Below are 26,362 nucleotides of genomic sequence, written 5' to 3'. Positions count from 1 at the left end.
TGCAAGGAGCCATTGGTCTCCCCTGAGCAAGCCAGCACCTCTATTTCTCAAACATGCTCTGCCCTGGGCCTTCCCCTTTCTGCCTCCTCCTCAGTGACCCACAGCCCACCATGCCCTGTACCCAGCTTATTACCTATTTCCTGGAGGAGCTGGTGCTCCTCTTTGGGGACATGAAGCAGCTTGTACAGGGATCCTGAAGCTTCATTCCATCCCGCGTCCTGGGATGCACACCCAGGATGGGGCTCTGGCTGCTCTAGTCTGGAGCCAGCAGATTCCCATAGTGCTCCAGGGGACGCCTTTTCTTCTGAGGCCACTTCCTCAACCTTTACACGCACCATGACCTGGGGATGAATCAAACATGTAATGAGAGAGCCGGGGCCTGGGGCCTGCTGTGGAGAGTGGGGTCTGAGAGGGGAGACACCAGGGAATGTCCCCCAAGGACACAGCGACAGGGGAGGGGAGCACAGATCCACCCACAAACCCATGGGTTGACAAGAAGTGCTGCAGGGGCTAATGGGGATGCAGCTCTGCCACTGCATGCCTAGCAGCTCCCATGGGGCTGGGCCGGCAGCACAGGGGGAACAGGGACCACAGAAGTGAGCCCCATGGTCCTGGTCCATTCACAGATGCAGCATAGTCTGTCTCCCACCCCCCATCCCCTCAGTGGAATAATCAGGGTTAAATGCTCTCACCTGTAGCCCTCGCCCCTCAAACTCTGGCTGCCTCAGCTGGAACCCCTCTGCCAGGGCCACTGCCTGGGCACAAGTTTCAGGGCCACGTTCCCAGACCCAGCTCTGCATTTCCTCCGGCAGGATGGTCAGGAACTGCTCCAGGATCAGTAGCTCCAGGATCTGCTCCTTTGTGCGGCTCTGCGGCTCCAGCCAGCCATGGCAGAGTTCCTGGAGGTGGCTGTAAGCCTCCTGGGGCCCCTTGGCCTCCTGGTAGTGGAACTGCCTGAAGCGCCGACGCCGCGTCTCTATGTGGGTGTCACCCCCACGGAGGGTGACTGGCTCTTCCTGTGGCTCCTGCTTGACCCATCGTGGTGCTGCCCATCTCAGTAGCCCCCCAATGGTACTAGCCTGGATGTCACAAAGGGCTTTTTCTGCCCCTTCTGCTCCCTCCCCTGGCTTGGGGCTGACTGGGTTCTGCTCCTCCATTTTCACTGGGGGCTGCATTCCCTGCTGTAGTGGCGCCTGGAGCTGGAAACCCAAAACTACACTTGCACCCAGCTCAGCAGCCATTGTCTGTCCTTGGAACGACTGCAATTCCAGCTCAGGAACAAACCCTGTCGCTCACTCGTAGGCCCTGTAGGAACGTCCGGCTCTCCAGGCAGCCTGCAGCAAAGAATCCAACATGGATTTTTCTGTGTGATGGAAGAACAAGAGCCAACCCATAACCCCAGGTCCCTGCTCTTGCTCAGAACAGACAGACCCCTCTCTGACCACCCTGGCCCATTCCCCCACATAACCCAAGTTCCCGGGCCCCACTCAGCATGACAGGCCCCCTCCCTGAACCTCTTGCAGAGTGGGGTGCATTTGGGTCTCTCCCCCAAAGCCAATCCATCAATTTTGTTTTGTGTCTCATCACAGTGATGAGCATGTGAGATCTATGGGGGAAGTTGGGCTGTTTGCCGGGGGTCCTGACAAGGTGGTAGGTCACCCACTGAATTTATTAGTAAGTCTTATAGGGAGCACAGGGAGGACGCTCCTGAACCATTTGCCTTCCCTGACGGGTATTCCTGCAAGAGGTGACAATTTGGCCCCTTTAGGAAAACCAGGCACTGAACCGTAAATTTAGCCACAGAGGTCAGGCAAGAGGCCGCATGGTCTTGACCATTTTCACTTCCTCTTTATCCTTCTTTTGTTTAGTGTTTGCACAGTCCCTAGCACAGCATGGGCCTGGTCCATGCCTGGGGCTCCTCAGAGTGCTACTTCAATACAAATAATAATACTTAGAAAAAACACATGAAAAGAACATTATTTAGGTTCCAAAGTTGAGTACTCAGGGTTAGGAAATGCTGGGTTGTACGAACAGCCTGAACTTCATCCTCTTTGTGTGCCAGATGAGGCAGGGGGTCCTGTGGAATAAATAGCATGTGATCATGTACCATAAAGAAGATTGCACCATCGTGCCCACGGCTTGGGAACAACCACCCATCATGACCGCCTGGGCTCAGTCTGAGAGGAAAGTGTGCTCCCAGCTGGGTTTTGCCATGATGAAACTTGGTAATATGCACAAGCCAAATAAGGCCTGGAGTTGCAGTGGTTTAACTAGTGGTAAGATTCCCAGCTCAGGGTATGGCTACACTTGCAGCTGTACAGCGCTGGGAGTTAAAGCTGTCTTTGTACAGCTGAGTAGGGAAAGCGCTGCAGTCTGTCCACACTGACAGCTACCAGCGCACTGTTGTGGCCACATTTGCAGCATCTGCAGCGGCATTGGGAGCGGTGCATTATGGGCAGCTATCCCAGCTTTCAAGTGGCTGCAACGTGCCCCAGTCTTCCCCTGGAGTGCTGGCAGCAGCCCCTCTGAATCATTTGGTGCTACTTCAGAATCCATGGGGCACAGATGGGGCAGAGTCCCAACTCACTGCCCCAGCTCACAGCCCCCATGCTCTCTGGCTCTCCAGACCAGGGGTTGGTCTTACCCAGAGAGGAGCAAGGACAGAGCAGGAACTAGCATCTGGGGACTGGTGCTAGTGCCACACTCAGTCTCCGAGTTCCTCCACCTACCTAACCACAGGGATGTGCCAGGCTCTGCTCCAGGGTGAAAAGTCACCTAGGGCCTCCAGAGAATCAGAGCCAATCCACAAGGAGCTTTTGCAATGGAGGGCACCCAGTTCTCCTGCTGTAGCAGAAATCGTCTGTCCAGGCAGATTGTAATCAGCAGCTGAATGTGCTCCTCCCCCCTGCAGCCGGCACTAGCAAGGAGAATGTGAAAGTGAAAGAGCAGAGAGAGGCCGGAGAAATGGAATGATAACAGGATGTTCCTGGCAGGAAGGGGAAGTCTCGTGTGTCTAGACACGCCTCTATAGGATTGGTCCCCAATCCCCATCAGCAGCAGTAACCCCCTAGTTTGATAATCTAGCTGGGATCATTCTAGTGTCTCAGAATGATACAATGTAGAAGCAAATCCTCTTTCTGGGATGGTTGGTGTCTCTGCTTCTGTCCCACAGAGGCAGGATCCCCCCCGTCCATTTCTCAAATTGACTCAAACTGCTCCATGGCCACTTTTTAGCTAATTGTCCAGAAGGAAAATACTTTAAATTCTGATATGTTCTTTGTGCTTTGTTTCTGATTAATAGGAGGAAGAAGCTGTTACATAGAGAGATTAAATTGAAACACAATTCCTCCCATGTGGTGCTCAAAACCAGCACCCTTAAGGTGCCTATTCTACCAACTGAGCTAGCCACGCTGCTGCTCACCAGCCTATCAGCCAAAAGATGACATCTGACAATGGTTTGTGAGCACCACTTTCCCTCTGACCACATTTCCCAAGATCACTGATTTTTGCACATCAGACACTTTAGCAAACACAGGTCCAGGGCTGGGTAACTCTCAGACTCTGCTGTGACGAGATCTTTGCTGGTTTGGGCTGTGAGATTTATCTTTGGTGCAATGTGTGTGACTCAAACTGTACTAAAGAGGGCAAAACTCTGGCCAGTTTCCCTAGTGTGGGGGATGTTAGCAGCGACAGACTGGAGTGTAGAGGCTGGGACATAGTTTCTGAAACAGGGATGTTTATGTCTCTTGATGGTGTTATTTAGAGGAAACAGTGATTTTTTAGAAAGAAAATTTAAAAAAATCACTGAACCATCTTTGATCAGCCATAAAAATTTACTGTCACCTTATTTTTGCCTCAGTAAGGAAAAAAACCCTGTCTTTTTGGCACGTTTTGTTCTCCCAACTGAAGTAGCAGAGTGAGCTGGAATAGCCGGCAGCTCCAGCTCAGGTTGCAGGGCTGTCAGCAGAGTGGGGTGTGTGGAAGAGCCCAGCATCTGAATGTGTCTGACTCTTCCTGAGATTCACTATCTTGAGACCCGGGGGAGGTGGTCATAGCTCTGGGCTAAAGCTCAACAGAGCAATGTTTATATAGAGGGACATTTTAGGTCTATTTCATAAAGTGCTGAGTCACCGCTAGACGTGAGCACAAAGTACTGTCTTGGAGGAAGAAGGGAACATTCCCACATGAATGGAAGGCCAGCTTCTGTACAGCAGAGAGGTGTGGGACATTTGTGCCCTGATCTCAGGATGTAAAGAAACAATCAGCCCCACTGACAGGAATCAAAACAAGCATTTTCAGAAGATGGCAGGGATTGAAACCCAGCAGCTTCTTACAGACAAAACAGGAGCTCTGCCACTGAGCTATATCCCCAGATTGCCTGAAGTGCTCAGATCCTTAAAACAAGAGCGAAGCAGACACCTGTTCACCCTGTGTCAAGCTGGGATTGAAATCACTCCTCCATCAGTACATGATACGTACAGTCTTCCATAGCATCATGTACCCATTCATCACATCAGCCCTTTTACTAGCAGTGCTGGGCCAGGCACAATGCCCCCTGAAATACTCCCAAATTCCCTTTCATCTGCCCTAGAAAAGTGTTTAAATTTAAGTTTCCCAACTGGAGAAATAAATGAATCTCTCTATGAACAGAGGAGAGTGAATCCATCCCCTTTTGTAATCAATGTACAGACAAGTAGCCTGTTGTTTCCCATTCCTGGTGTTCTGGTGCCATCATGTAGCTATTTCATGTCACTCCTTTTTAAATTAAAAAATGGTGTTTTTCACAGAAAACATTATTTCCCTTTTAGAAACACAGAAGCAGTTTATTTAATGTACAAAAGTAAAGCAAATTTCCGCTTCTGATGCCACAATTCTGGAGAGAGGTGGGAATACGTGCACAGAGTGGCACAACTTTCAGCATTACTGACAGAGCCCTGGGGGGTACATCACTCTCAGAGAGGGCAGTGCTTTTCTTTTTCTCTGAGGCAAAAAGGGGTAGTTTGGGGATGGGGAAGTTTAAACATAGACAAAGATTTTTGTAGGGGATTTCTCCATCTTTCCTACAAATAATCCCCAGCAAAATAGGTAGGAAACAGCTCTCTGCTATGTGGAATAAAAAAGTTTCCAGTTTCATCCCTTAGTGGAAGTTTGTATCTGCTTAAAAAAATTAAGGACTATCCCAAGGGGAGCATGGGGGAGCCCTCAAACCAACGGGCCTGAGAGTAAAAGTCTCATGTGCTACCAGCTGCGCTACTCAGGGACTACTGCACATATTACGATAGGAAAACATTGATCTGGAAAACCCCTTTTTAATGCTAAAGGGCTATGGTTGAAACTGGACAGAGGGAATCAGTTCTCCTCAGTATTTCGCCACTTTTCCCCTTCTCAAATTAGCCCAGAACATTCTTGAGGTTTTATAAATTAATTTCTTTTTTCAAATTCTGTCACCCTCCAGGCCATTCACAGACGCTTTACTAGGCCACCTGAGTAATTCATCTTCTTAGCCTCTGGCTGCTCCTTTTGCTCCCTGCCTGCCTGGGGAGAGTCACTATTATCAATGGTTCATTCCAGGAGACAGGAGTGAAATCAGTTCTCAGCCTGGGTGCTGTTCTGAGTCCTTCACCCTCATTCCTTAGGTTATGGTGCCACCAGGTGGTCATTTCATGTCCCTCCCGGATTTTACACAGAAATAAAATTTTCCATGCACAGATCAATGGACAGCATATCTCAGATGGCTGCCCTTGGAGCTGGCGCAGGGATGTTGGTGGGAGGTGAGCTGTGTCTCCATGACAGGGACATCTTTGCCCTATCCAGCACCCTCATCCCCAGGAACCAGCCAAGTCATACACCTTTTGATGACCATGGCAGGGGGCAGGGTGGTAAAACCCATCCAAACCCAGGTCCCTTTATAACATGCCCAGAAATGATGGCTTCTAGAATAGCCCTCAGCTCAGTTATCAACATATGGGAAAGAATGGTCTGAAATTTGTAAGATCTTGTTATTTTTACGACATATTCACTGCATGCTATAGGGCATTAACACAGCAGGATGGACTTCTCCATGCTACTTCATGGGGGGAAATCTGACAAAATATTGGCTCTACTGAGATTTGAATATTTCAGTCTTTCTCTGTTTTTGGAGGGGTGAGGGCATAGATTAAATGAATGTTAGTCTCTTCCAAAGAAGTAACATTTCTGTGGAAATCACTAACATTTTAAAAGAAAGGAGTGAAACAAAATGGCCACACATTGCATCAGAACCTAAGAAATGAAAAAGAACACACATCTTTAATACACCAAACTTGTTGACATGCAACTCAACTCAACAATGTGCATCATCACAGAAACTCTCCAACCAACTCATCTTCCATGGCTTCCAGTTCTGAGCCACATCGACCCCGCATACCTCAGGAGAGAGACTGCAGCTGGCAAGGTGCTTGGGAAGGTATGTGCCAACCCAAGCTTGCCCTTGTTCAACAACCTTTTTAACCCACCTGCCACACGTCTTTCATCACAACACCCACTGTGATTGAGGCTGCCATGCCAGGAAGTGACAGAGTCCCTGTGGCGGGAAGAGTAGTGCTTAACACCAACCACCAATCAGTTCCTCATCACAGATCCTACTGCTCGTCTGCTCAGCTTCGACCTGCCATGTCATCACTGGTCCTTCTAACCAATTCCGGATGGGGCAAGGCCTATGTGCAGCCAACCAGCACTGTTGGGGTCTTTGAGACAACAAAGCTGCAGCTGTGGAGCAGATCAAACAATGATACACATTTTCGAGGAGTGCCCACTAACCAAATTCAGCAGTGGGTTCCAAGAGCTCCACTCGGCCACTGAGAATGCTATTGCTTGGCTTGGTGAACACAGAAATGCTAAATAAATAAATAAATAAATAAATAAATATTGACTCTGAAAAGTGATTTAATTTGACTCCTTTATATTTAAAGACATATTTACTTCAATTCTAGGCAAACCATAAGGATAAAGCAATTTCAAAGTTATTGTGACACTAGGTTGATGGATTATTGAGTTTTATACAAATTGTAAACATGTATTCCAAACTTGAGCTTCCTGTTATTAAAGGCTGGGTTTCCAAGTTCAGGTCCAAATGTTAGCAGTTTATTCCTTCCAAAGATGGGGGATGTTGGTCATCTGAGAATGTCACTGTGGGAATACGACCAGGAAACATTATCTACAGTCACCTATCAGGATGACTCAGCTTGCTACCGGCCACTATAAAAGCATAAGCTGAGCAAGAGGGACTAATGTATTGTCCATCCATTCAGGATAGTTGTGACACTTCCCATATGTGAACATGATTTTTGACCTCAATGAGCTGCGAAAACATTAAATATTAGACTACATTTAAAGCAAGAGCAATTGAAAAAAATAAGGAAAATGTATCATCTCTGCTTTGTTTCAAACCAGGGACCTGTCAGAGATCAGACCAAGATGCTAATCACTACATTAGAGAAACCATCTGTGCGTTTATGTCCCTTGTGGTGTACAAAAATATCAACCGTGAAGTCTCATTCTCCCATAGAACTGGAGAAAACTATGTTCGAAAATCTGAATGAAATCTGATTATACAATATACTTCCTGCCTCCGTTTTTATTTCATTCCAGATAAACTTTTATTGCCAATTCTTTGATTTGATCTCCCCTTCCCATATTATGATCTTTCTTTTCCTTCAAAGGAGTTGTGTGGTTACAGGGATTGGCTGCTAAACTAACCAGATCCCTTCTTGTGTCATGACTCATTGGGACAGATTTGGCATGTGACCCTACACTATAGCAATGCCCCTTAAGAACCTGGACTGTAAGTTGCTCTAGCTCTGAAACTGAAAGACAGGAAAAACAAACAAAACTTGTAGACTCCTCACATCTCCACAAAACCATCTGTGATTTCTCTTCTCTTTCTCTTTCTTTTCTAATGGGTGCCACTTTGATCTAGCCTTGGGCAGGGGATTGGTAGGCTGATGGGGGTGGGGAGTAGGATATGGGGCCTTTTCTTTCTAGGGGGCGACTGCTTTGTTCCAGCTCCAGGGTGGGAGATTTTCTGGCTGAGGATGGTGGGAGATGGAGTTGGTGGAGGGGGCAGTAGTGGGAGGCATGGGAGTGGCTGGGGGCAGGGTGGTGGAGGAGACAATAGTGGAGGGGACAGGGGTTCCCTCCTCTGTAATTCTCCCTTAACTATCCAAGTCTGTGTCCCCTGCTTTGCCGCAGACCTGCTGGAACTCAATGATAGGGAGCCCGTGATGTCTGAGGGGCGCATCGCACACAGGGCTACGGGGATTATTCTCAATCAGCAGCCCGTCTGTCCTCTGCTCCTGGATGTAGATGCTGATGTCATTCTCCACGATCCAGTCCCGCAGATAGGCCAGGCCACAGTCACAGCGCCAGGGATTCCCCGCTAGGTAGACATAGGCGAACGTGTGCCCCTCGGGGAAGAAGCCGCTGGGCAGAGTGCGGAGCTGGTTCCCTGACAACCACAGCACGTGCAGCTCCAGCCCAGCCAACAGCCCAAGTGGCAGTTCCTCCAGGGCGTTATCAGACAGATCCAGCTCCTTCAACCTAGCCAGGCCCTCAAAGGCCTCTTCTGACAGCGTCCGCAGCCGGTTCCCCCGCAGATTCAGCTCCGTCAGCTTCCCCACGTCCCGGAAGGCCCCTGGCAGCAGCTCTGTAATGTTGTTGTGAGCCAGGGTCAGGCGGGTGAGGGCGGGCAGGCCCTGCAGTGTGGGCAGCACCTCCAGGGCATTGTGGGACAGGATCAGCTCCTGCAGCGAGGGCAGGGAGGCCACAGTGTGCAGCACACCCAGTGCGTTGCCTGATAAGTCCAGCTCAGCCAGCTCACGGAGGTGCTGGAAGGAGGCAGTGGAGACGGATGCCAGGCGGTTGGTGCTGAGCAGCAGGATGCCCGTGTTCCTGGGCAGGGCAAGTGGGACCACGCTGAGCCCCTTTCCGGAGCAATTGACCTGCAGCTGGTCCTTGATCAGGTTCATCTCGGACGGGCATGGCTCCCCCGGACCCACAGCGCCAGCCACAGAGAGGTGAGGTGAGGTGCGGCACAGCATGGTCTGCAGGGGAGACAAGAGCATGCACAGGACACAGACATCACAAGGCGTGTTTACACTAACCAGCTCAGACTGCAACACCACAGCGACCCTGTGAACGTTAACTGAGACCCGTGACTCCTCAGTCTGGAGTGCTGGGACAACTCCCGGTGGGATATTTGCCATAGTGGTCCCATCTATCCCAACCCAGCTGGTGCTGCAACAACATTGGGACCCCTGAGCAGATACTGGTTCTAATAACAAGGGCTCCCTAGCTTCCCAGTGCCCTCTGTCCCATCAGGCAGGAGGTCATTGCACCTGCACCCTGACCACACTGGGGACAATCTACACTAACCCTGCTGGTGCTGTAACAATGTCAGGGAGCTGCCATTAGCACTACTTACAAGGACTTGACTCCCTCACACTTGCTCCCTTGTGGTGTACAAAAATATCAACCATGAAGTCTCATTCTCCCATAGAACTGGAGAAAACTATGTTTGAAAATTTGAATGAAATCTGATTATACAATATACTTCCTGCCTCCCTTTTTATTTCATTCCAGATAAACTTTTGTTGCCAATTCTTTGATTTGATCTCCCCTTCCCATATTATGATCTTTCTTTTCCTTCAAAGGAGTTGTGTGGTTACAGGGATTGGCTGCTAAACTAACCAGATCCCTTCTTGTGTCATGACTCATTGGGACAGATTTGGCATGTGACCCTACACTATAGCAATGCACCTTAAGAACCTGGACTGTAAGTTGCTCTAGCTCTGAAACTGAAAGACAGGAAAAACAAACAAAACTTGTAGACTCCTCACATCTCCACAAAACCATCTGTGATTTCTCTTCTCTTTCTCTTTTTTTTCTCATGGGTGCCACTTTGATCTAGCCTCGGGCAGGGGATTGGTAGGCTGATGGGGGTGGGGAGTAGGACATGGGGCCTTTTCTTTCTAGGGGGCGACTGCTTCATTCCAGCCCCAGGGTGGGAGATTTTCTGGCTGAGGATGGTGGGCGATGGGGTTGGTAGAGGGGACAGTAGTGGGGGGCACAGGAGTGGTTGAGGGCAGGGTGGTGGAGGGGGCAGTAGTGGAGTGCACAGGGGTTCCCTCCTCTGTAATTCTCCCTTCACTATCCAAGTCTGTGTCCCCTGCTTTGCCGCAGACCTGCTGGAACTCGATGACAGGGAGCCCGTGGTGTCTGAGGGGCGCATTGCACACGGGGCTACGGGGATTATTCTCAGTCAGCAGCCCGTCTGTCCTCTGCTCCTGGATGTAGATGCTGATGTCATTGTCCACGATCCAGTCCCGCAGATAGGCCACGCCACAGTCACAGCGCCAGGGGTTCCCTGCTAGGTATACATAGGCCAACATGTGCCCCTCGGGGAAGAAGCCTCTGGGCAGAGTGCGGAGCTGGTTCCCTGACAGCCACAGTGTGTTCAGCTCCAGCCCAGCCAACAGCCCCTGCGGCAGCTCCTCCAGGGCGTTATCAGACAGATCCAGGTCCTTCAACCTTGCCAGGCCCTCAAAGACCTCTTCTGGCAGCGTCCGCAGCCGGTTCCCCCGCAGATTCAGCTCCGTCAGCTTCCCCACGTCCCGGAAGGCCCCTGGCAGCAGCTCTGTAATGTTGTTGTGAGCCAGGGTCAGGCGGGTGAGGGCGGGCAGGCCCTGCAGTGTGGGCAGCACCTCCAGGGCATTGTGGGACAGGATCAGCTCCTGCAGCGAGGGCAGGGAGGCCACAGTGTGCAGCACACCCAGTGCGTTGCCTGATAAGTCCAGCTCAGCCAGCTCACGGAGGTGCTGGAAGGAGGCAGTGGAGACGGATGCCAGGCGATTGGTGCTGAGCAGCAGGATGCTGGTGTTCCTGGGCAGGGCAAGTGGCACCACGCTGAGCCCCTTTCCGGAGCAATTGACCTGCAGCTGGTCCTTGATCAGGTTCATCTCGGACGGGCATGGCTCCTCCGGACCCACAGCGCCAGCCACAGAGAGGTGAGGTGAAGTGGGGCACAGCATGGTCTGCAGGGGAGACAAGAGCATGCACAGGACACAGACATCACAAGGCGTGTTTACACTAACCAGCTCAGACTGCAACACCACAGCGACCCTGTGAACGTTAACTGAGACCCGTGACTCCTCAGTCTGGAGTGCTGGGACAACTCCCGGTGGGATATTTGCCACAGTGGTCCCATCTACCCCAACCCAGCTGGTGCTGCAACAACATTGGGACCCCTGAGCAGATACTGGTTCTAATAACAAGGGCTCCCTAGCTTCCCAGTGCCCTCTGTCCCATCAGGCAGGAGGTGCACCTGCACCCTGCAGGGTGCACCTGCACCCTGACCACACTGGGGACAATCTACACTAACCCTGCTGGTGCTGTAACAATGTCAGGGAGCTGCCATTAGCACTACTTACAAGGACTTGACTCCCTCACACTTGCTCCCTTGTGGTGTACAAAAATATCAACCATGAAGTCTCATTCTCCCATAGAACTGGAGAAAACTATGTTTGAAAATTTGAATGAAATCTGATTATACAATATACTTCCTGCCTCCCTTTTTATTTCATTCCAGATAAACTTTTGTTGCCAATTCTTTGATTTGATCTCCCCTTCCCATATTATGATCTTTCTTTTCCTTCAAAGGAGTTGTGTGGTTACAAGGATTGGCTGCTAAACTAACCAGATCCCTTCTTGTGTCATGACTCATTGGGACAGATTTGGCATGTGACCCTACACTATAGCAATGCCCCTTAAGAACCTGGACTGTAAGTTGCTCTAGCTCTGAAACTGAAAGACAGGAAAAACAAACAAAACTTGTAGACTCCTCACATCTCCACAAAACCATCTGTGATTTCTCTTCTCTTTCTCTTTCTTTTCTAATGGGTGCCACTTTGATCTAGCCTCGGGCAGGGGATAGGTAGGCTGATGGGGGTGGGGAGTAGGACATGGGGCCTTTTCTTTCTAGGGGGCAACTGCTTCATTCCAGCCCCAGGGTGGGAGATTTTCTGGCTGAGGATGGTGGGCGATGGGGTTGGTAGAGGGGACAGTAGTGGGGGGCACAGGAGTGGTTGGGGGCAGAGTGGTGGAGGGGGCAGTAGTGAAGGGCACAGGGGTTCCCTCCTCTGTAATTCTCCCTTCACTATCCAAGTCTGTGTCCCCTGCTTTGCCGCAGACCTGCTGGAACTCAATGATAGGGAGCCCGTGGTGTCTGAGGGGCGCATCGCACACGGGGCTACGGGGATTATTCTCAATCCGCAGCCCGTCTGTCCTCTGCTCCTGGATGTAGATGCTGATGTCATTGTCCACGATCCAGTCCCGCAGATAGGCCAGGCCACAGTCACAGCGCCAGGGGTTCCCCGCTAGGTAGACATAGGCCAACATGTGCCCCTCGGGGAAGAAGCCTCTGGGCAGAGTGCGGAGCTGGTTCCCTGACAGCCACAGTGTGTTCAGCTCCAGCCCAGCCAACAGCCCCTGCGGCAGCTCCTCCAGGGCATTATCAGACAGATCCAGGTCCTTCAACCTTGCCAGGCCCTCAAAGACCTCTTCTGGCAGCGTCCGCAGCCGGTTCCCCCGCAGATTCAGCTCCGTCAGCTTCCCCACGTCCCGGAAGGCCCCTGGCAGCAGCTCTGTAATGTTGTTGTGAGCCAGGGTCAGGCGGGTGAGGGCGGGCAGGCCCTGCAGTGTGGGCAGCACCTCCAGGGCATTGTGGGACAGGATCAGCTCCTGCAGCGAGGGCAGGGAGGCCACAGTGTGCAGCACACCCAGTGCGTTGCCTGATAAGTCCAGCTCAGCCAGCTCACGGAGGTGCCTGAAGGAGGCAGTGGAGACGGATGCCAGGCGGTTGGTGCTGAGCAGCAGGATGCCGGTGTTCCTGGGCAGGGCAAGTGGCACCACGCTGAGCCCCTTTCCGGAGCAATTGACCTGCAGCTGGTCCTTGATCAGGTTCATCTCGGACGGGCATGGCTCCCCCGGACCCACAGCGCCAGCCACAGAGAGGTGAGGTGAGGTGGGGCACAGCATGGTCTGCAGGGGAGACAAGAGCATGCACAGGACACAGACATCACAAGGCGTGTTTACACTAACCAGCTCAGACTGCAACACCACAGCGACCCTGTGAACGTTAACTGAGACCCGTGACTCCTCAGTCTGGAGTGCTGGGACAACTCCCGGTGGGATATTTGCCACAGTGGTCCCATCTACCCCAACCCAGCTGGTGCTGCAACAATGCTGGGTCCCCTGAGCAGATACTGGTTCTAATAACAAGGGCTCCCTAGCTCCCCAGTGCCCTCTGTCCCATCAGGCAGGAGGTCATTGCACCTGCACCCTGACCACACTGGGGACAATCTACACTAACCCTGCTGGTGCTGTAACAATGTCAGGGAGCTGCCATTAGCACCACTTACAAGGACTTGACTCCCTCACACTTGCTCCCTTGTGGTGTACAAAAATATCAACCATGAAGTCTCATTCTCCCATAGAACTGGAGAAAACTATGCTTGAAAATTTGAATGAAATCTGATTATACAATATACTTCCTGCCTCCCTTTTTATTTCATTCCAGATAAACTTTTGTTGCCAATTCTTTGATTTGATCTCCCCTTCCCATATTATGATCTTTCTTTTCCTTCAAAGGAGTTGTGTGGTTACAGGGATTGGCTGCTAAACTAACCAGATCCCTTCTTGTGTCATGACTCATTGGGACAGATTTGGCATGTGACCCTACACTATAGCAATGCCCCTTAAGAACCTGGACTGTAAGTTGCTCTAGCTCTGAAACTGAAAGACAGGAAAAACAAACAAAACTTGTAGACTCCTCACATCTCCACAAAACCATCTGTGATTTCTCTTCTCTTTCTCTTTCTTTTCTCATGGGTGCCACTTTGATCTAGCCTTGGGCAGGGGATTGGTAGGCTGATGGGGGTGGGGAGTAGGACATGGGGCCTTTTCTTTCTAGGGGACGACTGCTTTGTTCCAGCCCCAGGGTGGGAGATTTTCTGGCTGAGGATGGTGGGCGATGGGGTTGGTGGAGGGGACAGTAGTGGGGGGCACAGGAGTGGTTGGGGGCAGGGTGGTGGAGGGGGCAGTAGTGGATGGCACAGGGGTTCCCTCCTCTGTAATTCTCCCTTCACTATCCAAGTCTGTGTCCCCTGCTTTGCCGCAGACCTGCTGGAACTCGATGATAGGGAGCCCGTGGTGTCTGAGGGGCGCATCGCACACGGGGCTACGGGGATTATTCTCAATCCGCAGCCCGTCTGTCCTCTGCTCCTGGATGTAGATGCTGATGTCATTCTCCACGATCCAGTCCCGCAGATAGGCCAGGCCACAGTCACAGCGCCAGGGGTTCCCCGCTAGGTAGACATAGGCGAACGTGTTCTCCTCGGGGAAGAAGCCGCTGGGCAGAGTGCGGAGCTGGTTCCCTGACAGCCACAGTGTGGTCAGCTCCAGCCCAGCCAACAGCCCCCGTGGCAGCTCCTCCAGGGCATTATCAGACAGATCCAGGTCCTTCAACATGGCCAGGCCCTCAAAGGCCTCTTCTGGCAGCGTCCGCAGCCGGTTCCCCCGCAGATTCAGCTCCGTCAGCTTCCCCACGTCCCGGAAGGCCCCTGGCAGCAGCTCTGTAATGTTGTTGTGAGCCAGGGTCAGGCGGGTGAGGGCGGGCAGGCCCTGCAGTGTGGGCAGCACCTCCAGGGCATTGTGGGACAGGATCAGCTCCTGCAGCGAGGGCAGGGAGGCCACAGTGTGCAGCGCACCCAGTGCGTTGCCTGATAAGTCCAGCTCAGCCAGCTCACGGAGGTGCTGGAAGGAGGCAGTGGAGACGGATGCCAGGCGGTTGGCGCTGAACAGCAGGATGCCGGTGTTCCTGGGCAGGGCAAGTGGCACCACGCTGAGCCCCTTTCCGGAGCAATTGACCTGCAGCAGGTCCTTGATCAGGTTCTTCTCAGACGGGCATGGCTCCTCCGGACCCACAGCGCCAGCCACAGAGAGCAGGGCCAGGAGGGCTAGGTGAGGTGAGGTGGGGCACAGCATGGTCTGCAGGGGAGACAAGAGCATGCACAGGACACAGACATCACAAGGCGTGTTTACACTAAGCAGCTCAGACTGCAACACCACAGCGACCCTGTGAACGTTAACTGAGACTTGTGACTCCCCAGTCTGGAGTGCTGGGACAACTCCCGGTGGGATATTATCCCACAATGGTCCCATCTACCCCAGCCCAGCTGGTGCTGCAACAGTGTTGGGTCCCCATAGCAGATACTGGCTCTAATAACAAGGGATCCCTAGCTCCCCAGTGCCCTCTGTCCCATCCGGCAGGAGGTCATTGCACCTGCACCCTGACCATGCTAGGGACCATCTACACTAACCCTGCTGGTGCTGTAACAATGTCAGGGAGCTGCCATTAGCACCACTTACAAGGACTTGACTCCCTCACACCTGCTCACCATCTCCTAGGGTGGACTAAACTCAAAAGGTTTGAAACAATCCCTGTAGTTTCCCTTCCACCCAAACCTGTATCTTCTGCTCACTTTATGCCATCGGCAGCTGATCCAGCCAGGAGACCTCCCCCCCTGTAATTACCACATCCAGTCCCCACCTGCCTGTATCCTCCGCCCTTGCTTCAACCCATGGCTGGGTGAGCAATTCATTGTATTCCACCAACTGTCTTGAAATCGATGTCTCCACTTCTTGAAACATGTGACTTAGTTTGCGAGCCCTTTGGGGGCAGGGACTGCATTTTTGTTTAGTGTTTGTACAGCCCCTAGCACAGTATGGGCCTGGGCCATGCCTGGGGCTCCTCATAGCCCTGCTCCAATACAAATAATAATACTTACAAAAAACACATGAAAAGAACGTTATTTAGGTTCCAAAGTTGAGTACTCAGAGCTAGGAAATGCTGAATTGTACGAACAGCCTGAACTTCACCCTCTTTGTGTGCTGGATGAGGCAAGGGGTCGTGTGGAATAAATAGCACGTGATCATGTACCATAATGAAGATTGCACCATCGCGCGCACAGCTTGGGAACAACCACCCATCATAAGAACATAAGGTTAGGTCATGATTAAACTTTGTAATATGCACAAGCGAAATGAGGCCTGGTCTACTCACAGAGCTGCAGTGGTTTAACTAATGGTAAGACTCCCAGCTCAGACACTGCCCCAGTCTTCCCCTGGAGTGCTGGCAGCAGCCCCTCTGAATCATTTGGTGCTACTTCAGATGCCATGGGGCACAGAGGGGGCAGAGTCCCTGTTGCAGAGCTGCTGCCCCAGCTCCCAGCCCCATGCTGGGCTGGAGTTGGGGATGGGAGGGTTGCTCTGGCTCTCCAGACCAGGGGTTGGTCTCACCCAGAGAAGAACAAGGACAGAGCAGGAACTAGCATCTGGGGACAGAGCCCTGCACCCCCAGTGCCACACTCAGTCTCCGAGTTCCTCCACCTACCTCACCGCAGGGATGTGCCAGGCTCTGCTCCAGGGTGAAAAGCCCCCTAGGACCTCCGGAGAATCAGAGCCAATTCACAAGGAGCTCGTGCAATGGAGGGCACCCAGTTCTGTTGCTGTGGCAGAAATTGTTTGTCCACGCAGTTTGTAATCAGCAGCTGAATGTGTTCCTCCCCCCTGCAGCCAGCCAGCAATAGAGAGGGGAATGTGGAAGTGAAAGAGCAGAGAGAGGCCGGAGAAACGGAATGATAACAGGATGTTCCTGGCAGGAAGGGGAAGTCTAGTGCACGGATTCTTGCAACAAAATTTTTGGTGGGCTCAGAGTGTGGCCACCAGCTCTTGCTGCTGGCCCGCACTGACACTTTTTCCTAAAATTATTTATTGTTCCTAAAGTTAATAAAGTAATATGCACATATATACATCCAAATCATTGTAATTTATTTATGTAAGGTTTTGGGTTTTTTTTTGCAGACTCAGTAATAAAAACCATGCACAGTTATCTCTATTCTTTACTGGATCTAACAGAATAGAAACACAAATAAGGTGCCTTGCACATTCTTGTCTTTTTTATTATTGTTTCTTTTGCTTTTTTGGTAAAAGTGGTTGTATAACAATTCTGAGGTAAATTTAAAAATGCTTTGACATAATAGAAGTCCAAATAATAATGAAAAACATCTCTGGGTGGCTTGGGTCTGGGGAGGGGAGGACAGGTACGGTTGTGGCTGTAGCTGGCTCAGGGCTCCTCCAGGCAGGTGTGTGGGTGTGGCGGGATGGTCTCGGGGCCTTGGCCAGCTGCTCTGGCTGCCGGGGGGGGGGATGGGGAATGCAGGCAGAAGGGGTCGAGTCGGGGGCTAGCCTCTCCAAAGGGGGGCTCCACCCATTATCCATGCGCCCGCCACTCACCTTCTCACCCCGGCCCACCGCTCGTCTCCTGCATCCCTCATCAGTCCCCCACCTGCTGCTCATCTCCTCTCACCCCCCCAACCTGCCGCTCACCTCCTCACTCCCCTGCTCGCAGCCAGACCGCCCCCCCACCTCCTCACCCTGCTGCTGGCTCGCCACTCGCCCCCTTACTTCTGCACCAGGCCCCCCTGCCTCACTGCTCACCCCACCCCGCCCACTGCTCACCTCGCCACTCGCCTTCTCACCCCCTCCTTGCCACCTCACCTTGTTCCTTAAACACTGTATGCCCCACCTGTGTGTCCCACTTGTGTCTCCAGAGAAGCAGATCATGCAGGAGCAACAGGCAGGGAGGGAGGGAAGGGAGGGGCTGATGTTTGCACCCACTGCCCAGGAAACTGCTGTTGCTGCAGGGAAACCCCGTGGTGGCCACATTTGAGAAACGGTGGTCTAGTGTGTCTAGAGATGCTTCTATAGGACTGATCCCCACCAGTAGCAGAAACTCCCCAGTCTGATCATCTAGCTGGGACCATTCTTGTGTCTCAGAATGATACAAGCTGGCAGCAGATCCTCTCCCTGGGATGGTTCGTGTCTCCGCTTCTGTCCCACAGAGGGAGGATTTTTTTTGTTTCTCCTGTTTCTCAAATTGACTCAAACTGCCTCATGGCCGCTTTTTAGCTCATTGTCCAGATAGAAAATGTTCTAAATTCTGATACTTTCTCTGTGCTTTTTTTCTGAGTAATAGTAGGGAGCTATTACATGGGGAGACTAAATTCAAACACAATTCCCCCCATGTGGCGCCAAAAACCACCTCCCTTAAGGTGCCTATGCTACCAACTGAGCTAGCCACACTACTTACTTACCAGCCTGTCAGTCAAAAGATGACATCTGACAATGGTTTGTGAACACTCTCACTTCTGGCCAATCTCATGGCTGAGTTACTCCCAGACTCTGCTGTGATGGGTCTTCGCTAATTCGGGCTGTGAGATTTATCTTTGGGGCAATGTGTGTGACTCAGACTGCACTAAAGAGGGAAAAACTCTGGCCAGTTTCCCCAGTGTGGGGGATGTTACCAGTGACAGGCTGGAGTGTAGAGAATAGGGGCATAGTTTCTCATTAGGGGCTGAAACAGGGATATTTGTTTTCTGATGGTGTTATTTAGAGGAAACAATGCTTTTTTAGAAACAAGATTAAAAAGATCACTGAACCTTCTTTGATCAGCCGTAAAAAATTACTGTCACCTTATTTTTGCCTCAGTAAGGAAAAAAAACCCTGACTTTGGCCCCCCACTGACAGGAATCAAAACAAGCATTTTCAGAAGACGGCAGGGATTGAAACCCAGCAGCTTCTTACAGATAAAACAGGAGCTCTGCCACTGAGCTATATCCCCACGTTGCCTGAAGTGCTCAGATCCTTAAAACAAGAGCGAAGCAGACACCTGTTCACCCTGTGTCAGAGCTGGGATTGAAATCACTCCTCCAGCAGTAGATGATGCATGAGCAGGCTGCCATGGCATCATGTACCCGTTCATCGCATCAGCCCTTTTACTAGCAGTGCTGGGCCAGGCACGATGTCCCCGGAGGGAAATATCCCCCTGAATTCCCTTTCAGCCACCCTACAAATGTGTTTAAATTTAAGTTTGCCTATTGGAGAAATAAATGAGTCTCTCTGTGAACAGACAAGAGAGTCCATCCCTTTTCGTAATCAATGTGCAGACTAGCAGCCTCTTCTTTCCCATTCCTGGTGTTCTGGTGCTGTCACGTAGCTATTTCATGTCACTCCTTTTTGTATTAAAAAATGATGTTTTCACAGAAAACATTATTTTCTTTTTAGGAACACAGAAGCAGTTTATTTAATGTACAAAAGTGAAGCAAATTCCCGCTTCTGATGCCACAATTTTGGAGAGAGGCGGGAACACGTTCACAGAGTGGCACAACTTTCAGCATTACTGACAGAGCCCGGGGGGTACATCACTCTCAGAAAGGGCAGTGCTTTTCGTTTTTTCTGAGGCAAAAAGGGGTAGTTTGGGGTTGGGGCAGTTTAAACATAGACAAAGATTTTTGTAGGGGATTTCTCCATCTTCCCCAAGAATAATCCACAGCAAAATAGATAAGAAACAGCCCTGCGCTGTGTGGAATAAAAAAAATTCCAATTCCATTCCTTAGTGGGAGTTTGTAACTGCTTAAAAAAAATAAAGGAGAGGCGTATCCTAATGGTGGTGGTGGTGTCAAACTCACAGGCCTGAGAGTAAAAGTCTCATGTGCTACCAGTTGCGCTACGGCACATATCCCAATAGCAAACTATTGATTTGAAAAAACTCTTTCTAATGCTAAAGGACTATGGTTCAAACTGGACAGAGGGAATCAGTTCTCCTCAGCATTTGGCCAGTTTTCCCATTCTCAAATTAGACAAGAACACTCTTTGAGTTTCATAAATTGTTTTTCAAATTGTGTCAACTCTTTAGTAAATCTGGTTCACCCTCCAGGCCGTTCACAGATGCTTTACTGGGCCACCTGTGTAATTCATCTTCTTAGCCCCTGGCTGCTCCTTTTCCTCCTTGCCTGCCTGGGGAGAGTCACTATTACCAATGGTTCATTCCAGGAGACAGGAGTGAAATCAGTTCTCAGCCTGGGTGCTGTTCTGAGTCCTTCACCCTCATTCCTTAGGTTATGGTGCCACCAGGTGGTCATTTCATGTCCCTCCCGGACTCTACACAGAAACACAATTTTCTGTGCACAGATCAATGGACAGCATATCTCAGATGGCTGCCCTCGGAGCTGGCGCAGGGATGTTGGTGGGAGGTGAGTTGTGTCTCCATGACAGGGACATCTTTGCCCTATCCAGCACCCTCATCCCCCAGGAACCAGCCAAGTCATACACCTTTTGATGGCCATGACAGGGGGCAGGGCTGTAAAAAACCCATCCAAACCCAGGTCCCTTTATAACATGCCCAGAAATGATGGCTTCTTCTTCGAGTGCTTGCTCATATCCATTCCATGTAGAAGGAGAGGGACATTAGACTTAAACAACTCCTCATGGAGGCAGCTCTAACCCCTCCATCTTCGGCACCGAGCGCTCCCCCTTCGGAACCGAAAAGCGGCTCCTTCTACATGGAATGGATATGAGCAACACATCTCGAAGAACGACAGTTACAACGGTGAGTAACAGTCTTTTCTAATCAGCCCTCAGCTCAGTTATCAGCATATGGGAAAGAATGGTCTGAAATTGGTAAGATCTTGTTATTTTTACAATATATTCCTTGCATGCTATGGGGAATTAACACAGCAGGATTCAGAGAGGTAGCCGTGTTAGTCTGGTTCTGTAAAAGCAGCAAAGAATCCTGTGGCACCTTATAGACTAACAGACGTTTTGCAGCATGAGCTTTCGTGGGTGAATGCCCACTTCGTCGGATGCATCCGACGAAGTGGGCATTCACCCACGAAAGCTCATGCTGCAAAACGTCTGTTAGTCTATAAGGTGCCACAGGATTCTTTGCTGCTTTTACAGCAGGATTGACTTTTCCATGCTACTTGATGTGGGGCGGGGGGTGGTGGGGGATCTGACAAAATATTGGCTCTACTGATATTTGAATATTTCAATCTTTCTCTATTTTTGGAGGGGTGGGGGTAGATTAAATGAATGTAGTCTCTCCAAAAGAAGAAATGTTTCTGTGGCAATTACTAAAATTTTAAAGAAAGGAGTGAAACAAAATGGTCACACATTGCATCAGAACCTAAGAAGTGAAAAACAACACACATCTTTATACACCAAACTTTTTGACATGCAACTCAACTCAACAATGCACATCATCACAGGAACTCTCCAACCAACTCATCTTCCATGGCTTCCAGTTCTTAGCCCTCTTACATCAGGAGGGAGACTGCAGCTGGCAAGCTGCTTGGGAAGGTAAATGCTAACCCAAGCTTGCCCTTGCTGAAAGACCTTTTTGGCTCACCAGCCACCTGTCTTTCATCACAATACCCACTGTGGTCGAGGCTGCCATGTAGGGTTGCCAACCTGCCAGAATTGCCCTGGAGTCTCCAGGAATTAAAGATCAATCTTTAATTAAAGATTATATCATATGATAAAAACTCCAGAAATATGTCCAACCAATATTGGCAACTCTACTGTCATGCTGGGATGTGACGGTGGAGTCCTTGTGAGGGGAAGAGTAGTGCTTAACACCAATCACCAATCAGTTCCTCATCACAGACCCTACTGCTCGCCTGCCTGGCTTTGACTTGCCACGTCATCATTGGGTCCTTCTTAACCAATTCCGGGCTGGGCACTGTTGGGGTCTTCAAGACAACCCAAGCTGCAGCTGTGGCGCAGATCAAACAATGATACACATTGTCGAGGAGTGCCCACCAACCAAATTCAGCAGTGAGCTCCGAGAGCTCCACTTGGCCACTGAGAACACTATTGCTTGGCTTGGCGAACACACAAATGCTAAATAAATAAATAAATATTGACTCTGAAAAGTGATTTAACTTGACTCTTTTACATTTAAAGACATTTATTTCTATGCTAGGCAAACGATAAGGACAAAGCAATTTCAGTTATTGTGACATTGTGAATCTTATACCAATTGTAAAAATGTATTCCAAACTTGAGCTTCCTGTTATTAAAGGCCAGGTTTCCAAGTTCAGGTCCAAATGTTAGCAGTTTATTCCTTTGAAAGATGGGGGATGTTGGTCATCCAAGAATGTCACTGTGGGAACATGACCGGAAAATATTATCTACAGTCATCCATCAGGATCACTCAGCTCGCTACCGGCCACTATAATAGCATAAACTGAGCAAGATGGACTAATGTATTGTCCATCCATTTAGGATAGTCATGACATTTCCCTTATGTGAATATGATTTTTGACCTCAGTGATCTGGGAAACATTAAATACTAGACTACATTTAAAGCAAGAGAAATTGAAAAAAATAAGGAAAATGTATCATCTCTGCTTTGTTTCAAACCAGGGACCTGTCAGATGTCAGACCAAGATGATAATCACTACATTAGAGAAACCACCTGTGGGTTTATGTCCCTTGTGGTATATAAAAATTTAAATAATGAAGTCTCATTCTCCCATAGAATTGGAGAAAACTATGTTCTAAAATTTGAATGAAATCTGATTATACAATATACTTCCCGAGTCTCCATTTTTATTTCATTCCAGATAAAGTTTTGTTGCCAATTCTTTTATTTGATCTCCCCTTCTCATATTACGAGCTCTCTTTTCCTTCAAAGGAGTTGTGTGGTTACAGGGATTGGCTGCTAAACTAGCTGGATTCCTTCTTGTGTCATTGGGACAGATTTGGCATGTGACCCTATACTACAGCAATGCCCCTTAAAACCTGGACTGTAATTTGCTCTAGCTCTGACACTGAAAGACAAGAAGAACAAACAAAAATTGTAGACTCCTCACATCTCCACAAAACCATCTGTGATTTCTCTTTAAGACCCTCAAGGAGCTCTCCCATATGAAATGGGGTTTGGGTTATACATTGTGTGTGTGTTAGTTACAGAGGAAGTAGAAATTAGAAAGTGCTCTAGCCGCAGTTTAGTGCATTCGAATGATGTGGGAAATCAGACACTTATATGGGAAATGGAACCAGAACGCGAAGCCATTAAACAATCATACAACTATCCACTCTTCTCTTTCCTATAAGATGCTTCTGCAAATCAGCTGCAAGGTGGGGGAACTGGCCAGCTTAGAGTGCTGGGGTCTGGGAGATGGGGCATTTCCCTTCTAGGGGGCACTGTCCTTGGCTCCCATCTCGCCCCAGGGCAGGAGACTGGCTGGCTCAGGGCAGCAGGGAGTGGGAAATGCAGCCTTTCTTTTCTAGTGGGTGCCAGCTTCGATCTAGCCTCAGGGCAGGAGATTGGCAGGCTGATGGGGGTGGGGAGAAGTACATGAGGCCTTTCCTTTCTAGGGAGCACCAGCTCCAATCCAGCTCCAGGGTGGGAAATTGGCTGGCTAAGGGCGGTGGGAGATTAGGCATTTCCCCTCTAGAGGGCACTGGCTGATGTAACCCCAGGGGAAGGGATCTAGCCAGCTCAGAGTGGTGGGGATTGGGATATGGGGTGTTTTTGCTCTAGACCATGTGGTCTCTGATCCACCCACAAGGCAGGGGAATTGGCTGGCCCAGACAGGTCAGGGAATAGGATATGGGGCCCTTCCCATCTAGGGGGAGCATGCAAAACTGAGCATCATTATTCACCTCCAGCAAAGACCACTAGCAGCCTAGTGTTTTTGAACTGTGACCTAGTTGCATCCAGGGAAGGTTTTTATTCTGTGATTAGCCAATGGAACTATCTGCCACAGGATTCAAAGTAGGATCAACATTTATGTGGATTATAAGAACAACCAGAGACTTCACACAGAGTGGAGGAAATATCTACAGGGCTCTGCCAGGGCACAAGCCAGCCCTGAACTGCCTGGTTTTAGGGGGAAACTGCCCCTCTGGACAGTTATTCCAGATCTGGCCTCTGCAACAGGTGTATGCATGGGGGAGCTATACAGGGCTGAAGAGCCCATTGGTCTGAGGCAGGAGAGGCATCTGGGAGTCAGGACTCCTGGGTTCTACATATATTAAGGGAGCCTCCCAGCTACTGCAGCAGTGGGAGGAATCTTGTCCCCAGCGCACAGTGGGTGAGGTCACAGCAACACAACTGGAACTAGAACCCAGGTGTCCTGACAAGCCCACAGGACCCTCCTCCCCAGTCCCAGCAATAGAACCCAGGTGTCCTGCCCCCCTTAGAGGGTGGCGGTTGCATATTTCACCCTGACAGCCCCGATAGCTGCTTCCCCCCTGTCTAGGCTGTAGGCGGAGGGAGCCCGCCAGGGGCCCAGCCCCCCCACGCTCAGCAGCCTCCTGGTAACACGTCGGAAGGAGGGCACCGGGGGGTCGCGGTGGATCCGCAGCTCCTTGGTGGTGCGGAAGGTTGGGGGCTCTATGGGGCGCTTGAAGCTGCTGAGATGCATCATGGGGGGCGCTGCCCCCTCCCCCTTTCTCAGCAGCTGGTACCGCACCAGCCGTGCCCCCGGGGGACCCCTCAGAGCTGGGCGATACCAGCCCAGATATACCCAGCCCATCCAGCCCACGAGAGCCAGCATGGGCAGCAGCAGCAGCAGCAAGGAGGCCAGGTAGAGCATCAGGTGCAGCAGGCAGCAATGGGCTAGCACCCAGTGGCCCCACTGGGGGTCCTCCCTGCCCTTCTGACGCCCAGCCACGGGCATCGCTGGGGGTGGGGTGGGGCATGTGCAGAGGCGGGGAGCCCCCATCAGAGGGGGTGGCTGGTGGCAGGGGGGGATGTGGAGAGGGCTGGTATGGAAGGGAGGTGAGGGGATAAGGGTGGTGGTGGGAGTCATGGGGGTGCTGGGGAGCTGTGGGGATGCGGGGGATGCAGGTTCTGGGGCAGTAGAGAGGGGCATGGTGATGGTTGGGGGCAGGGTGGTGTAGGGGGCAGTAGTGGGAGGCACAGGAGTGGTTGGGGGCAGGGTGGTGGAGGGCGTAGTAGTGGGGGGCACAGGAGTGGTTGGGGGCTGGGTGGTGGAGGGGACAGTAGTGGGGGGCACGGGAGTGCTTGGGGGAAGGGTGGTGGAGGGCGTAGTAGTGGGGGGCACAGGAGTGGTTGGGGGCAGGGTGGTGTAGGGGGCAGTAGTGGGGGGCATGGGAGTGCTTGGGGGAAGGGTGGTGGAGGGCGTAGTAGTGGGGGGCACAGGAGTGGTTGGGGGCTGGGTGGTGGAGGGGACAGTAGTGGGGGGCACAGGAGTGGTTGGGGGCAGGGTGGTGGAGGGGACAGTAGTGGGGGGCACAGGAGTGGTTGAGGGCAGGGTGGTGGAAGGGACAGTAGTGGGGGGCACGGGAGTGGTTGGGGGCAGGGTGGTGGAGGGGGCAGTAGTGGGGGGCACGGGAGTGGTTGGGGGCTGGGTGGTGGAGGGGGCAGTAGTGGGGGGCACGGGAGTGGTTGAGGGCAGGGTGGTGGAGGGGGCAGTAGTGGAGGGCACAGTGGTTCCCTCCTCTGTCATCGTCCCATCGCTATCCAAGTCTGTGTCCCCTGCTTTGCCGCAGACCTGCTGGAACTCGATGATAGGGAGCCCGTGGTGTCTGAGGGGCGCATCGCACACGGGGCTACGGGGATTATTCTCAGTCAGCAGCCCGTCTGTCCTCTGCTCCTGGATGTAGATGCTGATGTCATTGTCCACGATCCAGTCCCGCAGATAGGCCAGGCCACAGTCACAGCGCCAGGGGTTCCCCGCTAGGTAGACATAGGCGAACATGTGCCCCTCGGGGAAGAAGCCGCTGGGCAGAGTGCGGAGCTGGTTCCCTGACAGCCACAGTGTGTTCAGCTCCAGCCCAGCCAACAGCCCCCGTGGCAGTTCCTCCAGGGCGTTATCAGACAGATCCAGGTCTTTCAACATGGCCAGGCCCTCAAAGGCCTCGTCTGGCAGTGTCCGCAGCCGGTTCCCCCGCAGATTCAGCTCCGTCAGCTTCCCCACGTCCCGGAAGGCCCCTGGCAGCAGCTCTGTAATGTTGTTGTGAGCCAGGGTCAGGCGGGTGAGGGCGGGCAGGCCCTGCAGTGTGGGCAGCACCTCCAGGGCATTGTGGGACAGGATCAGCTCCTGCAGCGAGGGTAGGAGAGCCCCAGTTAGCAGCGCACCCAGTGCGTTGCCTGATAAGTCCAGCTCAGCCAGCTCACGGAGGTGCTGGAAGGAGGCAGTGGAGACGGATGCCAGGCGGTTGGCGCTGAGCAGCAGGATGCCGGTGTTCCTGGGCAGAGCAAGTGGCACCACGCTGAGCCCCTTTCTGGAGCAATTGACCTGCAGCTGGTCCTTGATCAGGTTCTTCTCAGACGGGCATGGCTCCTCCGGACCCACAGCGCCAGCCACAGAGAGCAGGGCCAGGAGGGCTAGGTGAGGTGAGGTGGGGCACAGCATGGTCTGCAGGGGAGACAAGAGCATGTACAGGACACAGA

The 26,362-nt window shown here is 51.5% G+C and overlaps 2 protein-coding genes across 8 annotated transcripts in view; both read right to left on the bottom strand.

Annotated features, from left to right (window-relative positions):
• The window catches only part of LOC123368327 (zinc finger protein 397-like), a 22,952-nt gene extending 6,489 nt beyond the window's left edge, over positions 1–16,463 (bottom strand). The window contains exons 1-4 of one of the 4 annotated variants that reach the window (XM_045013064.1): positions 2,730–2,948; positions 2,002–2,077; positions 693–1,334; positions 134–341 (exon numbers count right to left, since the gene is read on the bottom strand). In XM_045013064.1, the coding sequence (XP_044868999.1) occupies positions 134–341; positions 693–1,241 (757 nt within the window). In that variant the 5' untranslated portion in view covers positions 1,242–1,334; positions 2,002–2,077; positions 2,730–2,948. Of the gene's footprint in view, positions 1–133; positions 342–692; positions 1,335–2,001; positions 2,078–2,729; positions 2,949–15,881 lie in introns of those variants that run through there. The other 3 variants (XM_045013065.1, XM_045013066.1, XM_045013067.1) reach the window with 3 other exon arrangements.
• LOC123368280 (slit homolog 2 protein-like) lies at positions 6,921–26,362 on the bottom strand. 4 transcript variants are annotated; one of them, XM_045012935.1, is made up of 5 exons: positions 25,461–26,361; positions 14,215–15,081; positions 12,226–13,074; positions 10,221–11,069; positions 6,921–9,080 (listed from the first exon to the last, which is right to left on the bottom strand). In XM_045012935.1, exons 1-5 carry the CDS (start codon positions 26,346–26,348, stop codon positions 8,193–8,195), a joined length of 4,341 nt encoding a protein of 1,446 aa, XP_044868870.1. In that variant the 5' UTR covers positions 26,349–26,361; the 3' UTR covers positions 6,921–8,192. The 4 variants fall into 4 exon arrangements, with proteins under 4 accessions (XP_044868870.1, XP_044868873.1, XP_044868872.1 ...); XM_045012938.1 differs by lacking the exon at positions 25,461–26,361 and adding an exon at positions 16,487–16,817; XM_045012937.1 differs by lacking the exon at positions 12,226–13,074 and having other exon boundaries at positions 25,461–26,362.

This window comes from Mauremys mutica, chromosome 4 (assembly GCF_020497125.1).
Source record: "Mauremys mutica isolate MM-2020 ecotype Southern chromosome 4, ASM2049712v1, whole genome shotgun sequence".
Taxonomy (NCBI): Eukaryota; Metazoa; Chordata; order Testudines; family Geoemydidae; genus Mauremys; species Mauremys mutica.
Note: the sequence above shows the minus strand (reverse complement) of the source record. Positions and strands in the feature narration are given on the sequence as shown.

What these genes read in the sequence shown, in the direction of transcription:
- LOC123368280 (XM_045012935.1), bottom strand. Translation starts at nt 26,348, where the DNA reads ATGCTCTTGTCTCCCCTGCAGACCATGCTGTGCCCCACCTCACCTCAC. An exon ending in CTATCATCGAGTTCCAGCAG is followed by an intron (nt 15,082 to 25,460) that starts GTCTGCGGCAAA and finishes TCTCCCCTGCAG; the next exon opens with ACCATGCTGTGCCCCACCTC. An exon ending in CTATCATCGAGTTCCAGCAG is followed by an intron (nt 13,075 to 14,214) that starts GTCTGCGGCAAA and finishes TCTCCCCTGCAG; the next exon opens with ACCATGCTGTGCCCCACCTC.